At 37.2% G+C, this 14,972-nt stretch overlaps 1 protein-coding gene across 1 annotated transcript in view; it reads left to right on the top strand.

Moving 5' to 3' along the window:
• CCDC141 (coiled-coil domain containing 141) overlaps positions 1-14,972 on the top strand; it is a 226,216-nt gene that overhangs the window by 126,241 nt on the left and 85,003 nt on the right. The window contains exon 7 of the mRNA XM_065927937.1: positions 3,128-3,322. Coding sequence (XP_065784009.1) covers positions 3,128-3,322 — 195 coding nt within the window. The remainder of the gene's footprint in view (positions 1-3,127; positions 3,323-14,972) is intronic.

Below are 14,972 nucleotides of genomic sequence, written 5' to 3'. Positions count from 1 at the left end.
CGTTCTCTTGGCAAAACTCTATTAGTCTTTACCCTGCTCCATTCTGTACTCCAAGGCCAAATTTGCCTGTTACTCCAGGTGTTTCTTAACTTCCTACTTTTGCATTCCAGTCCCCTATAATGAAAAGGACATCTTTTTTGGATGTTAGCTCTAAAAGGTCTTGTAGGTCTTCATATAACCATTCAACTTCAGCTTCTTCAGCATTACTGGTCAGGGCCTAGACTTAGAATACTGTGATATTGAATGGTTTGCCTTGGAAACGAACAGAGATCATTCTGTCATTTTTGAGATTGCATCCAAGTACTGCATTTTGGACTCTTTTGTTGACTATGATGGGTACTGCTTTTCTTCTAAGGGATTCTTGCCCACAGTAGTAGATATAATAGTCATCTGAGTTTAATTCACCCATTCCAGTCCATTTTAGTTCCCTGATTCCTAAAATGTCAGTGTTCACTCTTGCCATCTCTTGTTTGACCACTTCCAATTTTCCTTGATTCATGGACATAACATTCCAGGTTCCTATGAAATATTGCTCTTTACAGCATCGGATTTTACTTCCATCACCAGTCATACCCACAACTGGGTTTTGTTTTTGCTTTGAGTCTGTCTCTACCTTCTTTCTGAAGTTATTTCTCCACTGATCTCCAGTAGCATATTGGGCCCCTACCGACCTGGGGAGTTCATCTTTCAGTGTCCTATCTTTTTGCCTCTTCATTACTGTTCATGGGGTTCTCAAGGCAAGAATACTGAAGTGGTTTGCCATTCCCTTCTCCAGTGGACCACATTTTGTTAGAACTCTCCACCATGGCCCATCCATCTTGGGTGGGTGGCCCTCCACGGCATGGCTCATAGTTTCATTGAGTTAGACAAGGCTGTGGTCCATATGATCAGATTGGTTAATTTTCTGTGATTGTGGTTTTCATTTTGGCTGCCCTCTAATGGACAAGGATAAAAGGTTTATGGAAGCTTCCTGATAGGAGAGACTGGCTGAGGGGGAAACTGGGTCTTGTTCTGATGGGCGCGGCCATGCTCAGTAAATCTTTAATCCAATTTTCTGTTGATGGGCACTGCAAGCTAACATTGTAAAAGCACCAAGAAGTGTTACAGTAAAGAAAGGTGCTTTATTTTGTTTACCTCATGTTATTGGCCAATACACAACACCGACCAATAACATTTGGAGAAAGCCTGTACTGTTGTTATTTTGGAACCAGGAAATATAATGAAAATTTTTAGGGCATTAATGAACCATGATAAAATTGATGGGAAGAAAAGTGGGACTAATATTTAGTGAGTGCCTATTATGTGTTCAGAAATTATCCTGCTTTAGAAATATTTGCTTTTCCCAATAAGGTTAAGGTAATGGTTTTTAAGTGGTAGGGATATTTACAGTGCTTTACAAAATAATATCATGGCACATATTAGCAGTCCTTAAGTGGGGACAAATAGCTCTTAAAAGAAGATGAGTTTTGAGAATGCATGTAGCCCATCTTCATGCCTAGGAGTGGTCCTTTTGTACTCACTGAGAATTTTGGAGATTCTGAAGTCTCCCTACCCTCAATTCCCTGGAATGTAGCATTATATGCAGACCTATGAATAGTCCTAGTTCTGCCACTTATTAGATACGTTGCCTTGAATAACATACTCCCTTGAGCCTGTTTAAATACTAGGAAAATAATAGCATGTAACCTAAGTTTGTGAGGGTTATTATTACAAACCATAGCTTATAACTGGTAGTCCAAAAATTGCCATTCTGTTAATTTGCAGTACTTATTCTTGCATCCATTGATCAAAATATTTTTCCCTTGCACCGTTATTAGAAAAGGTTCTATGGAGTCCATAAAATAATATGCACAATTTCTATTTTCAGCATCCACCAACTGTGATTTGAAATACTACAATTTTGTGTATGTATATTTGTGTGTTTGTAGAACCAGCATATATTTAATATATTTACTAATGTAAGTATATGTAAAATTACATAAAACAGCAGTTTATGTATTGTTAAAGAAAGAGCTACATTTTATTTTTTTATATTCCTAGCATGGTCCCAGGTACACAGTATTTAGCTGTCGTGTGAAATGAATGAAAATAATAGTGGTAAATTGCACTAAAATTATGTTTTATACAATACAATATAACAAGTGTAATTTATTAACAGGACATTTTGCACTGCGGAGCTAGCCAGGATATAGTCAGACTGTGGTTTGTAAAATTCAGTGCTAATTTTTGATGCCTTAGGTAACAGCGTATGCTTACAGCTCAGTCTCAGTTGACATGGGTACCAGAAAATTCACCGACGAGACTCCTATGTTGGAGATAAGCATTATTCTGTGAAACTAGATATGGTTTCAGTTCTTTTGCAAGAAATTTGAATTTCCCTTCAAATAAATTGAATGTTAATATTTTGGTATACTTCAACTCTTTATTTTCTTTCTTCTCTGTTTACTGTTTTAACCTTTAGTGTTTTTCACCCTCATGCAGTAGAAAGTAAAAAACTGCCTCTTTTCCCTTTTGAAATGTTTATAAATCATTGATCATGAAACACTGAGACGTGAAGCCAGGGTCGGGAAGGAGAGAGTACTGCACAGTAACAGCTATTAACTTTGTGGAAAAGAACAGATCTTGATTTCAGTTCTAAGTGTAGGCAGATGCACAAACAATAGCCATAAATGATGAGATTTCCCTTCCTTTCTTGTGCATGTTTGCCTACATTTCCAAGGAGACTGAATTGTAGGAGAGAGACATCCTTAAGTGAATAAAAGGCAAAAATGAAAAATGCTGGTATACCAAAAAATGACCATATTTTGGGCATATTTTCAGATAGTGTTAAGGGAAATGGCAGGTGACCTGAATTCAGCACCACCAGACCCTCCATCAATCACACATCTCAGTTGACCTTCCCCTTTCTACTATCAACAACCCTCTTTATTTTTAGCTTCTTTTCTGTGTCTCTTTTTAACCTACCATGTCATGGCACTCAAACCTAGAATGCAGCATTTACTGCTTTATGATCTGAAAATAATGACAGGTTTCTTATACATTCAACACATCTCGCTGCCCTCTGGGCCTTACCCAAGATTGCCATTTATTTTATGTGTGAAAGCAACTGAAGAGTGATCTCTTGTAGGAATGGAATGCGGTGGTCGAGACGCTGAAGAGTGAGGCGCTGGGGCTTCTCCTCTCCAAGGAGTATGTGGAGAACGAACACCTACAGCTCTCTAACCAGAAACTGAATCAGCTTCAGGAGGAGTTTGGTCGGCTCATGGCGGAAAGGAAAGGCTGGTTGAAAAAGGCAAATGAGTTTTTTAACAGCGCGAACAAGGTGAGTGTGAGGTGAAGTTGGTCGTCTCACGTCATCAGAGCCAACCAGTAGGAGACCTGTTACGTCAGCAGGCCGGCGCGCCTCACAGAAGTCCCGGGTCCACATAGAGTTCCAGAGTTGACGGCAGCAAAAAGGAGCTTTTAAAATATATTCCCCCTCATGACTAAAACGAAGAGACTCTGTGCTTTGACAGGTAAGGTGTCACTCAAAAAGGTCGGGGAGAATTTTATCCTAGTACTCTCATCGGTCTGTTTGAAGTGGACACCTATGTGCCGACATGGCAGCGTTCCTCCTGGGGGAAGGGAATTATAAACTATATCAAGGTTAAAAAAGTAAAACCCTGAAACTTTTAACAAAAAGTCTTCCCCTCTTTAAAATCCTCTTTCATTTATTACATAATGATACACAAATAGTGCAGGCTTTTGGCATGTAAATCAAAGAGTCTGCTTGACTGCCCTGCCTCGGTTTGCCTCAGATTGGAGTATAGTTGGTTTACAGCGCTGTGTTCCTTTCAGTTGTACAACAGAGTGATTCAATTATACATACTTATGTGTATCTTTTTTTTTCAGATTCTTTTCCCTTACAGGTTATTAAAAAATACTGAGTATAATTACCTATGCTATATACAATAGGTCCTGATTGGTTATCTGTTTTATATATAATAGTGTGTATATGTTAATCCCAAAGTCCTAATTTATCCTCTGCTCCGTTGTAAATCAGCCAAAGGAAAATATTGTCTTAGATTCTTTCCAGGCCTTTAGAGTGGAAGAAATACCATTTCTCTTGTTTGATTCATTTAAAATTGATTGTGGCTGGTGGCTCTGAGTGGTAATATTCATGTGCTCATGTCACTTGAGTATCTGAGGATGGCAATATTTTTTGAAAAATTTTCTGCCTTTCTCAATTGAACATACACCTTCAAATTGCCTTATTGAAATTAATAACTTAAATTTCACTGTTGTTTTTAAAACTGGTCAGTATGACAGGAAATGAATGGGGAACCCCCCAAAACTAGATATACTGTGATTTAAGGGCATGACATCAACAATCTGAATACAATGTCCTGGTAGATATGAAAATTGTTACTTAATTTTAAGTTTGTTTACTAGTAGGAAATATGGAAAGCATGAATAGTGAAGTTCCAAAATAGAGGTGCTTAGGATTATGGTAGGGACAACATGTTAAAGAAATATTTGTCAAATTACTTGTTGCTTTGGATTTCTTTAAGAGGAGAAACAGACATATTTTCTGGAGCTGTTGAGCTAAGTAAATGATAATTGCTGGTTTAACTTCTTTTCAACAGTCCTGTTTTTGAATAACAGATTTTTAAATTTCTTATTCTACAAATTATACTCTTATTCTACAAAATGAGTTGGTCATCTGCCAGTTAATTAATGCTGTTTCTAAGGAAAAGAATTATAGAACATTGGGCTGTAATGAAACGAAGTTTCAGCACAAGCCCTGTACTTTATAGTCCTACAAAAAGTAGAGTTTCTCTCTGTCTCATTCTTACTCTCTTACTCTTGCTTTCCCTGCTCTCATTATCTGATAACTTGACAGGGAAATTTTTCATCTTACCTTATTCCTGGATCTTGAATAAGAGGGAATGATATCTGTTGCAATAGTAATTTTTAAATAGTTGAAGAATAGAGTGGTTACTTTCTCAAGCTTATACAGTAATTCAGGTCAAATCCTAACAAATCCTATTTCTTAACCCCAAAGGCTTGACTTCTAGATCCCGTTTCATCATTTGAATGCCACAGCATTCAAGTTATAATTAGTTCAATCAGGACTTATCCATACTAAGTTTATCCATACTATAGAATTCTCTATAGCCAAGTGGTACTTAGAAAGGTGTAGAATTCATTCTCCCTTCTCAAAGCATCAGGAAAATAATTTCCAACTCCAAATCTAAGAATTGAGTTTGAAAGATGATGGAAACTTTTACCTCAGCAAAAAAAGAACCTAGAATTTAGAAAGTGAACGTTTAAATCATGATTCTTGAAATGAATTATTTATCATATTATTAATAAGTAATAAATGATTAAATAATGCATGAGCTTCCCAGGTGGCACAGTGATAAATAATCTGCCTGCCAATGCAAGAGGCAAAAGAGACGGGTTCGATCCCTAGGTTGGGAAGATACCCTGGAGTAGGAAACAGCAACCCACTCCAGTATTCTTGCCTTGAAAATCCCTGGACAGAGGAGCCTGGCTATAGGGTCACAAAGATTCTACACCACTGAGCACAGGCACGTGCTAGGACCAAGCTACTAAGATGAAATAATATAGTGAGTAAATCCATTTAAATTAAAGAAAGAAGCTCTCCTCAAGACTTGCAAATGGTACCTTTCTTTCTGATTTATATTGTAGAGTCTCCAAATTTTATAAAATTCTTACTACTTTACCCTATTTTGGGCATAGCACTCATAAATAACCCTAGTTAAAATAAAGCACTGGATTTAAGACATTATTATAATTTTCAATTCCCTTAAATATTTTTTTCTAGTCTAAAAGTTTTGTTTTCACTATTAAAGTTATATTTTCAGTTTACGTCATCCATTTATCTCTGAAGCATTGAGCTTTCCTTCTGAAAACTCGGTTCATTGTGCCTTGAGTGTGCCGGGGTCTTTTGGTTGTGGTTGTCCACATCCTTAATGAAGCCATGCTTCCGACAGCCGGGAGGAGTCTCAGGCTTTTTACACAACTTTCTAGCTCACGTGTTTACATGCCACAGTTCGTGGATGCTCACAGAAGACTCGTGAGTTCTGAATCGGTTTTGAAAGACTTTACTACTCAAAGCAAAAGCAGTAACCAGAATGTCCGAGGTCATATCAGTTCCCCAAATCCCAGTTTCTCCTCCAGGGGCAATGCAGATGGGGCCCTCTGAATGAGGGCATCACTGCAGGGGAAGAATCCTGAACTTGGGGAATTAGCTGTTTTGTACCAAACAGTAAGCAGCCCTGCTTTTTGTCTCAGGGGAGGACATTTCCTCAACCCTGGAGGCTGCAAATCCAACACTGAGAATAGCCTAGGTAAAGAGGGGCCAGAGTCAGGCATTCCTGACACACAGTAAGATGGATAGAAGCAGTGGGGAGTTGCCCCACATATGCAAATCTGGATATTGGCACTGTGAAGAAAAGAGGACATCAGGGCTTTAAAAGAAAAAGAAGAAGGAACTTGGGCCTCCCTGGTTGGCTCAGCTGGTAAAGAATCCAGCTGCAATGTGGGAGACCTGGGTTCAGTCCCTGGGTTGGGAAGATCCTCTGGAGAAAGGAACAGCTACCCACTCTAGTATTCTGGCCTGGAGAATTCGATGGATTGTTTAGTCCTTGGGTTTGCAAAGAGTCAGACAGGACTGAGCAACTTGCACTTTCACTTTTCACTTTACCTCAAAAATCAGTTTCATGCTTGATAAGTAAAATCATTTTTTAGCAAGCAACCTCTTGTTCCAAGTTTGTTAAAGCTAAGCCAATATTCTTTAACTTCTATGTCAACTACCAGTGTAAAAAATGTGTTAGTGCCATAGGTAGTATATCAGTTAGTGAATGTGACAGCTTGAGTGCTTTTGCTCAGTAAAAAGCAAAATAAACGATTTTTAAAATAACCTTTAACTTTTTTGACTTTTGCTGAAAAGGAATGAATGTCATAATCTCATCTGCAGAATGGACTATTCTTAGTAAGTTTTCCATGTCATATTTATTCTTTCTTCATCCAAGTTTTTATCCTGTGTATCTGGTATATCATGTGGCAATCATCAGGAAGCCCCCTCTTTTCCTCTTCTTTCCTCCTCTTGTCATCTGTCCCTCTCTACCAATTCTACCCACATCTAGATATATTCTTATTTACTCACAGCATTTTTGAAAATTGAAGTTGCTAAATAGGTAGAGTGGCAAATTTATGAGAACAATTACCCTTTTTCTTTAGGGATTCATTTATTTAATAAATATTTATTGAGCAGCTACTGCGTGACATGCACTGTTCTAAATGCTGGGGATATAGCAGAGAATAAAGCATACAAAAAGTCTGTAAGCCAACATAACTTCAATTTGTGAAATTCAGTTAAGTATAATGACCACCTAATTGTCCATATTAGTAAGAATGCCCCATTACCTTTCCTCTGTAGCTTCAGGAATGACATTGATTTCCTTTTAATCCTGCAAGGGGTCAGTGATTACCCAAGGCTCCAGAGTGTTTCTTACCTAGAGAATGTCTCCGGTCTTTGGTTTGAGGTGTGATTGTTTGGGCCTGGAATGAGCAATAGGTGGCAATGTTGGCACACAGGCCCATAGCAGTAGTGTGGCTACTGGTGCTTTTCTTTTTCTTTTTTAAAAATTATCCTTGTTTAGTTGCTAAGTCGTGCCCGACTCTTTTGCAACCCAATCCATAGACTGTAGCTTACCAGGCTCCTCTCTCCGTGGGATTTCCCAGGCAAGAATACCGCAGTAGGTTGCCATTCCCTTCTCCAGGGAATCTTCCCAACCCAGGGATCAAACCTGCATCTTCTGCATTGCAGGCAGATTCTACCACTGAGCCACTGTTATAGTAATGTTATGTTATTTTCAAGTATGCAACACAATGATTCAATATTTTTGTAGATTATGCTACATTTAAACTTATTACAAAGCATGACTTTATTTCCCTGTGCTATACAATATATCTTTGTTGCTTGTCTGTTTTATACATGGTAGCTTGTATCTCTTAATCTCATATCCTGTCCTATCCATCCCCCTCTGTCTCTCCACTGGTAACCACTGTTTTTTTTCTCTGTGTCTATGAGTCTCTTTCTGTTTTGTTGTATACATTCCTTTGCTTAATATTTTAAATTTCACATATAAGTGATAATACAGAGTATTTATCTTTCACTGACTTATTTTACTAAAGATAGTACTCTCTGGGGCCATCCACATTGATGTAAGTGCAGAATTTCATTCTTTTTATGACTGAGTATATAATATGTATATTTACACACCACATCTTGTTTCATTCAGCTGTTTATGGACATTTAGATTGCTTCTGTATCTTGGCTATTGTAAATGCTGCTGTGAACATAGGGTTTTCAAAATAATGTCTTCATTTTCTTTGACTATATGCCCAGTGGGATTGCTAGATCATATGATAGTTCTATTTTTAGTTTTTCTGGAGACTCTCCATATGGATTTTCATAGTGGTTGCACCAGTTTACTTTCCCACCAACAGTGCACAAAGGTTCCCTTCTCTCTGCATCCTCACCAATATTTGTTATTTGTGACCTTTTTGATGGTGGCCATTCTAACAGGTGTGAGGTGATATCTCATTGTAGCTTTGATTTTCATTTCTCATGATTAGTGATGTTGAGCATCTTTTCATGTGTCTGCTGGCCATCTGCATGCCCTCTTCAGAAAAAAAATGTAGATTCAGGTCTTTTGCCCATTTATTGTCAGTTTTTGATATTGACATATCAGTTGTTTATTTGTATTATATATTAACCTCTTATCAATCATATAATTCCTAAATATTTTCTCTCATTCAGTAAGTTGTCTTTTTATTTTGTCAACGGTCTCCTTTACTGTGTAAAAGTTTTTAAGTTTAATTAAGTCCCAATTTGGAGAAGGCAATGGCACCCCACTCCAGTACTCTTGCCTGGAAAATCCCATGGATGGAGGAGCCTGGTAGGCTGCAGTCCATGGGGTCGTGAAGAGTCGGGCACGACTGAGCAACTTCACTTTCACTTTTCACTTTCATGCATTGGAGAAGGAAATGGCAACCCACTCCAGTGTTTTTGCCTGGAGAATCCCAGGGATGGCAGAGCCTGGTAGGCTGCCGTCTGTGGGGTCGCACAGAGTCGGACACGACTGAAGTGACTTAGCAGCAGCAGGAGCAGGTCCCAATTTTTTTTTTTTTTTTTGCTTTTGTTTCCTTTGTCTTAGGAGACCAATCCAACAAAAAAAAAAAAATATATATATATATAGCTATGATTTATGTCAAAGTGTGTTCTGCCTATATTCTCTTCCAGGAATTTTAAAGTTTCAGGTGATACAGTTAGGTCATCTTTAAGCCATTTGGGGTTTATTTTTGTATATGGTATGAGGAAATGTTCTAAGCTCATTCCTTTACATGTAGCTGTTTAGTTTTCCCAGCACTACTTAATGAAGAGACTATCTTTTATCCACTGTATATTCTTACTTCCATTGTTGTAGATTAACTGACTTTGGTGTGTTTATTTCTGGGCTCCCTGTTCTGTTCCATTGTTCTATCTGTTTTTGTGCTAGTACCATGCTATTTTGATTACTGTAGCTTTGTAATACATAGTCTAAAGTCAGGGAGCATGATATTTCCAGCCTTTCTCAAGATTGCTTTGGCCATTCAATGTCTTTGTGGTTTCATATAAATTTTAGGATTATTTGTTCTAGTTCTATGAAAAATTTCATGAGTATTTTGACTGCGTTAAATCTGTAGATTACTTTGGGTAGTATGGATATTTTAATAATATTAATTCTTCCAACCTAAGAAGACATTATGTCTTTCCATTTCTTTGTAACATCTTCAGTTTCCTTCATCAATTTTTACAGTTTTCAGTCTTATGTTTTATAGTCTTTCACCTCCTTGATTAAGTTTATTCCTAAGTATTATATTTTATTCTTTTTGATACAGTTTTAGATGGGGTTGTTTTCTTGCTTTCTCTTTCTGATAGTTCATCATTAATGTATAGAAAAGCAACAGATTTATGTGTATCAACTTGTATCCTGAAATTTTATGAACACTACTGATGTTTTTCACAACCAGATTCAAATGAAGACTGAGTCATATAACTCAAGAACCAGAGATACTCCGTTATCATTTTAGAATTATCTACTGTACTTGGTGAGGCTATTTGTTAAATCACCCAACAACAAATACAAGTATAGGTTGATTGTCAACACTGGATGATAACTGGTTGGAGAAGAGTTTCTCTGGTTACCAGATGTTGCTAAGAGTTATGAGGACATGGCATGAAATATAAACATAACACTTATTATTATAATTCATCTTGATCTCTTCAAATTTTCATCTTTCATGATTACCTATCATGAAATAACATGCCAGATTATATTTCTGACATGTTCACAAAAGAAGCTGTGGTTAATGTGTATTGATCACTCAAAATCTGTTCATCATTGTTAGGGAATGTGGTTTGAACCAAAAAGAGATAAATATACATTTTCAAGAGTGGAATAATATAAGTCTGTATTTATATGACAATGATGATTGACCCTAAAGCTGTAAAACATGACTGATGGGTCCCAAAGTTTCATTCCTGTGCTTTCCATTCCCAAGCATATGATTTCACTGGATAAAGAAAGCAGGGAAGACTGAGGCCAAAGCCACATAGTCTGGTTCTTGGGTCATCAGCCTAAAGGCACAGGTGAAGCAAAAGTTGGGGTGACTAGAAACACTTTGCAATGTAGTCATTTTCACAGCTTCTCCTGCTTCTTCCATCACTGCTGAAAAGTTGATATCTTTAAAAAAAAAATGATGTTGCTGTTTTAAGGTATTTACAGCAATACAAAACAGTAATGCCTCTAGCAGCATTATTGTTTCAGACAGAAGCCAAATAATTAAGCTCTGAGTTTGGTTAATTTTTAAAAATTTATATGCACACTGTTCTACCTTTTTCAAAATAGATATGTTTTAGGCCAGAGGTGAGAAACAATTAAGTAAAATGGCCCAGTGTGGTACAGATTAAAAGAAAGAATGTGTCCAAGTAGAAAATCCAAAATATAATATTCAGGAGAAATTTGCTGAAGTGATAGAAATGAATTCAAGAACTTAAGCTAATTGTCATTAGACATCAAGGATAGTATAATTGCATTCAGTTTCATAATTCTTAGCAACCTCTGATTTCTTACTTTCAGAACAACTTCCATTTCTCTTAGAAAAGCAACTTCCTTTTACTCCCTCCCTTCTTTCTCATTTGCATTCAGCTAATACGTTATGTACCCTGTATACTCATTGTTGTCATGCAGTATATGGATACTTGAGCTAAAGCAGTGAGAAATAAAATCCTTGCCTTCAAGACCCCGTCAGCCTCACTTGGAGGAGAGACAAGGAAACAGAAGTGTTGCGTGCTGTGGGAGACGCCACGATGGAGTAACCCTAGGGCCACAGGGGACAGAGAAGAGATCCTTAACCTGACCCAGGGAAAGTGTCAAGCGAGGCTTCTCCAGAGGCGCTACCTGTGAGCTAGATTTGGAAGACTAGTCATGAAGGGATTTGGGGAAGTCTACATAGTATAGCACTCTGCCATGTTTGGGGAACCTAAGGTAATTTGTTTTGCCCAGAGTGTAGGGTATAAGCTGAGCGTAATGAGAGGCAAAGAATAGAAGAGACAAGGGTTAAGAGGTCTTGAATAGCATGCTCTGAAGTTTCTATCTTATGCTCCCTCGTGGGGACAGGGAGGCCTGGCGTGCTGCAGTCCACGGGGTCACAAAGAGTTGGACACCCCTGGGTGACTGAAAAACAATTAATATACGATTATTAAATATCTATCTAAAATAGAAAATCTAATCAAAATCAAGGAACACCTTTAACATATCAACATTTTTCATGAAAGCCCACAACTCAGTCTATATTTAATAGTCTTATAATCAAGACATTCGATTTTGTTGTCACTCACCCATGAGTATCCTTTACAGTACTGCTATCAACTGACTTCTAAGGCATGAATGTATGCATAATTTTAGACTGTTGATCTCCTCCATTGGCAGTAAATATATTATTCCTAGTATTACAGATTTCTGGATAGATTTACTTCCCTTTGCTAAATTAAACTTCCTTCAGGGTAGGAAACATGTCAGTTTTGTGTTCACCAGGACAGTGTCTTCTGGGTAGTAGATGCTCAATAATTAAAAGCAGTAGAATCTTAGAAAATGTAGAGCTTCAAGGCAAACTAACTATATTACATAGTTCGTAAGAGATTATTTGGATCCAAGTTAGTTGAGATTAGATCATTCTGAAAGAGAAAAGCTTCATTATTTTAATATACAGGAACACAAATTTCAAGTTCAGTCTCTGTGTCATATCTGAGAAGGAGGGTAGTGATGTAGAAAAAGACTTGCCATCACCCCTATCACCTCCTCTGAGAGGTCTTCGGGCAGCATTAATTGCTTATTTCTTATTATTCCCATAGTATTTCTCTGTGCTCCTTAGAGACAGATTGTCTTAATCATTTTTGTATGCCACCTAGTGTACAAAACAGTTTATTGAATAAACAATTGACCATGTGATGAATCAATTTACATTTTGAACTTGATTTTACTCTTTTCTAAAATGGTCTAACAATTCTGATCTACTTCAGGGAATATTCAGTAATGAAAGTTTTTAATATCAGTGATAAATGTAGAGAATCTTTGCAGGGGAGACTTGGAATGTAAATAAATAAATGAAATTGTTGGGTATTAAGAGAATATTTAGAAACATTTGCTAAGATGACGCTTTTGTAAAAGGATATAATGGATTCTGGAGCCAGGCTGCCTGGGTGTGAATCTAGTCTCAGATATTTGTTAGCTCTGTGACCTCGGGCAGTTACTTAACTTTTCTGTGCATCTGACTTTCTAATCTGTAAATTAGAAATAATAATTATATGTATCTCAGAAGAGTCTTTGCTTTATCTAAATGAGTTCACACGTGACTAGTGCACAGAGCAGCCAGGCACTCACTATGTGCTCGTCATTATTTGTCCTTGTATGTGCGTTTAACACTGCACTCGCCACTCTAACACGGCCTCAAGTGCTTTTGTTCAGTTTCATATCCGCAGCTCATAGCCGAGTACATGCTCCATAGATTTCAAAAATATTTGTTGAATAAGTGAAAAAAATAAGTGCTTCGCACGTTACAAATGGATGTATTCAATGTTAATATTCTCAAGATCATCCTAAAACCATTTAGGTCAATTTAGATAAAAAGAAAACCATAAATTATAAATGGACTAGTTTGCTAAGGTTCTACTTTGGGGTCTAGTTTATACATCTCTAAGATGGACTCATCTCAGAAAAAGTAAGAAATGATCAATACGTAAAGTTCCTTGCCCAGTGACAACAAACTTGAAGAGCAAGGAATAAGCCAGAGCAACAGTCGGAGGCAGCAAATATGGGGAACTGACAATTACATCACCTTGTTGACCCAGCCTCCATGACATTTGAAAGCTTGCACAAGGCTTGAATTAGGAATCAGCTTGCCAAACTGGGACCCACCAGAAGTTATCTCAGGTGATATTTAAGAAAAGATGCTGAAGCTTTTGGGTTTTTTTAAAAAAACTAAATGCAGAGGAAAATTGAATCTCTGCAGATCAAGTGGAATTCAGTGTTCTGATCAGAAACTAAATTTTGTATATAGGTTCTAACTAAACTCATTCTCCAGCCTTTGGATTCATGAAAGGAAATGTTCAGGGTTCTGCAAGTGTTTCTTTATTTTGTTTTGTTTGTTTTAATGTTGATTCTCTTCAGATTAGTCAAGAAGTAAACAATATTAAACATCTTTGTGAAACAGCATGATATAAGAATTATGCTGATGATTCATGGTTCCTGCTCAACATAATTAATCTCATAGATATTTTTAAAAGACTACAATGTGCCAAGTCTTGATATCATCTCTGTTTGATTTGGTGCAGCCTGCTTTGGATCCTGTGCTTAACAAGGGAAAAAGGAAAGATATTTATTAGCATCTTAGAGCACATCCCAAGCAACTCTTTCCCAAGCCTGGGCCAAAAGATATGATTCGTCTCCTCCTTGTCTTCTTGAGAACTGAGTGGTACCATGTAAAATAATCAAAAAGAGCTAGAACCCAGAGGGAGAAAATATTACCTTTATGCCTATATCCTTGTTTATTCCAAGCTACTCATAAACTTCTATCTGACCATCACACAAAAGGTTTGAATAAAAAGGAAGATGTGAAGGAAAGAAAAACTAAATGTGAAATATTCATTCCAAAGGCATTTATGTGGAGGTCACACTGTTCTTGCCAGAAATAATCTGTTCCGTACAAAGTGTGCAACGGAGAGATTCTTTCCAGACTGGATCCAGTATATCAGGTTCCTTACAGATCTAGTAAATACACAAGCACTCGGTTCTATTCTGGGGGTAGATTAAGTGAGAACAATGATACTTAGATCATTTTCTACATGGGAAGAAGAGAAACGAGTTTTGCATATAATTCAGACAATTACAGATGTATTACCTTAAAAGACTTCTCCTCTTAAAATTGAGAAATTTAACTGTATCTGTGTTTATAGATTATCCCCATTAGGGTTAATTTAGGATTAAGGATAAGGAATAAACTCTCTTATACAGCATATAGGAGGTTTTTGTAAATTTATTTGTTGGGCTCATGAAGGAAAAAAAAATCACTCACCTCCTTTCTACTGCTATAGTTCTGTGAAGTGTGATACACAGAGCAATTCATAAGTACTTGCCTGACACTTTGATCTTTCTGAGAAAGTGCTTTGAGAGAAAATCTGGCTATTTTAATTCAAAGTTGAACAACAACAACAAATGGATTATCCTGGTCCTTGATCTACCACCTCCTCCTTTGAGTGAATGCTTAGCTCTGCAATTTATTTCTGTGCCATTAGGAAATGATCCTTTTATGATAACCTTGAGGAATGGGGTGGAGTCATGTCACACATGCATTTAATG

Source organism: Muntiacus reevesi, chromosome 3 (assembly GCF_963930625.1).
Source record: "Muntiacus reevesi chromosome 3, mMunRee1.1, whole genome shotgun sequence".
NCBI lineage: Eukaryota > Metazoa > Chordata > Mammalia > Artiodactyla > Cervidae > Muntiacus > Muntiacus reevesi.
The sequence above is the reverse complement of the archived record's forward strand: the minus strand, read 5'-3'. Positions and strand labels throughout refer to the sequence as shown.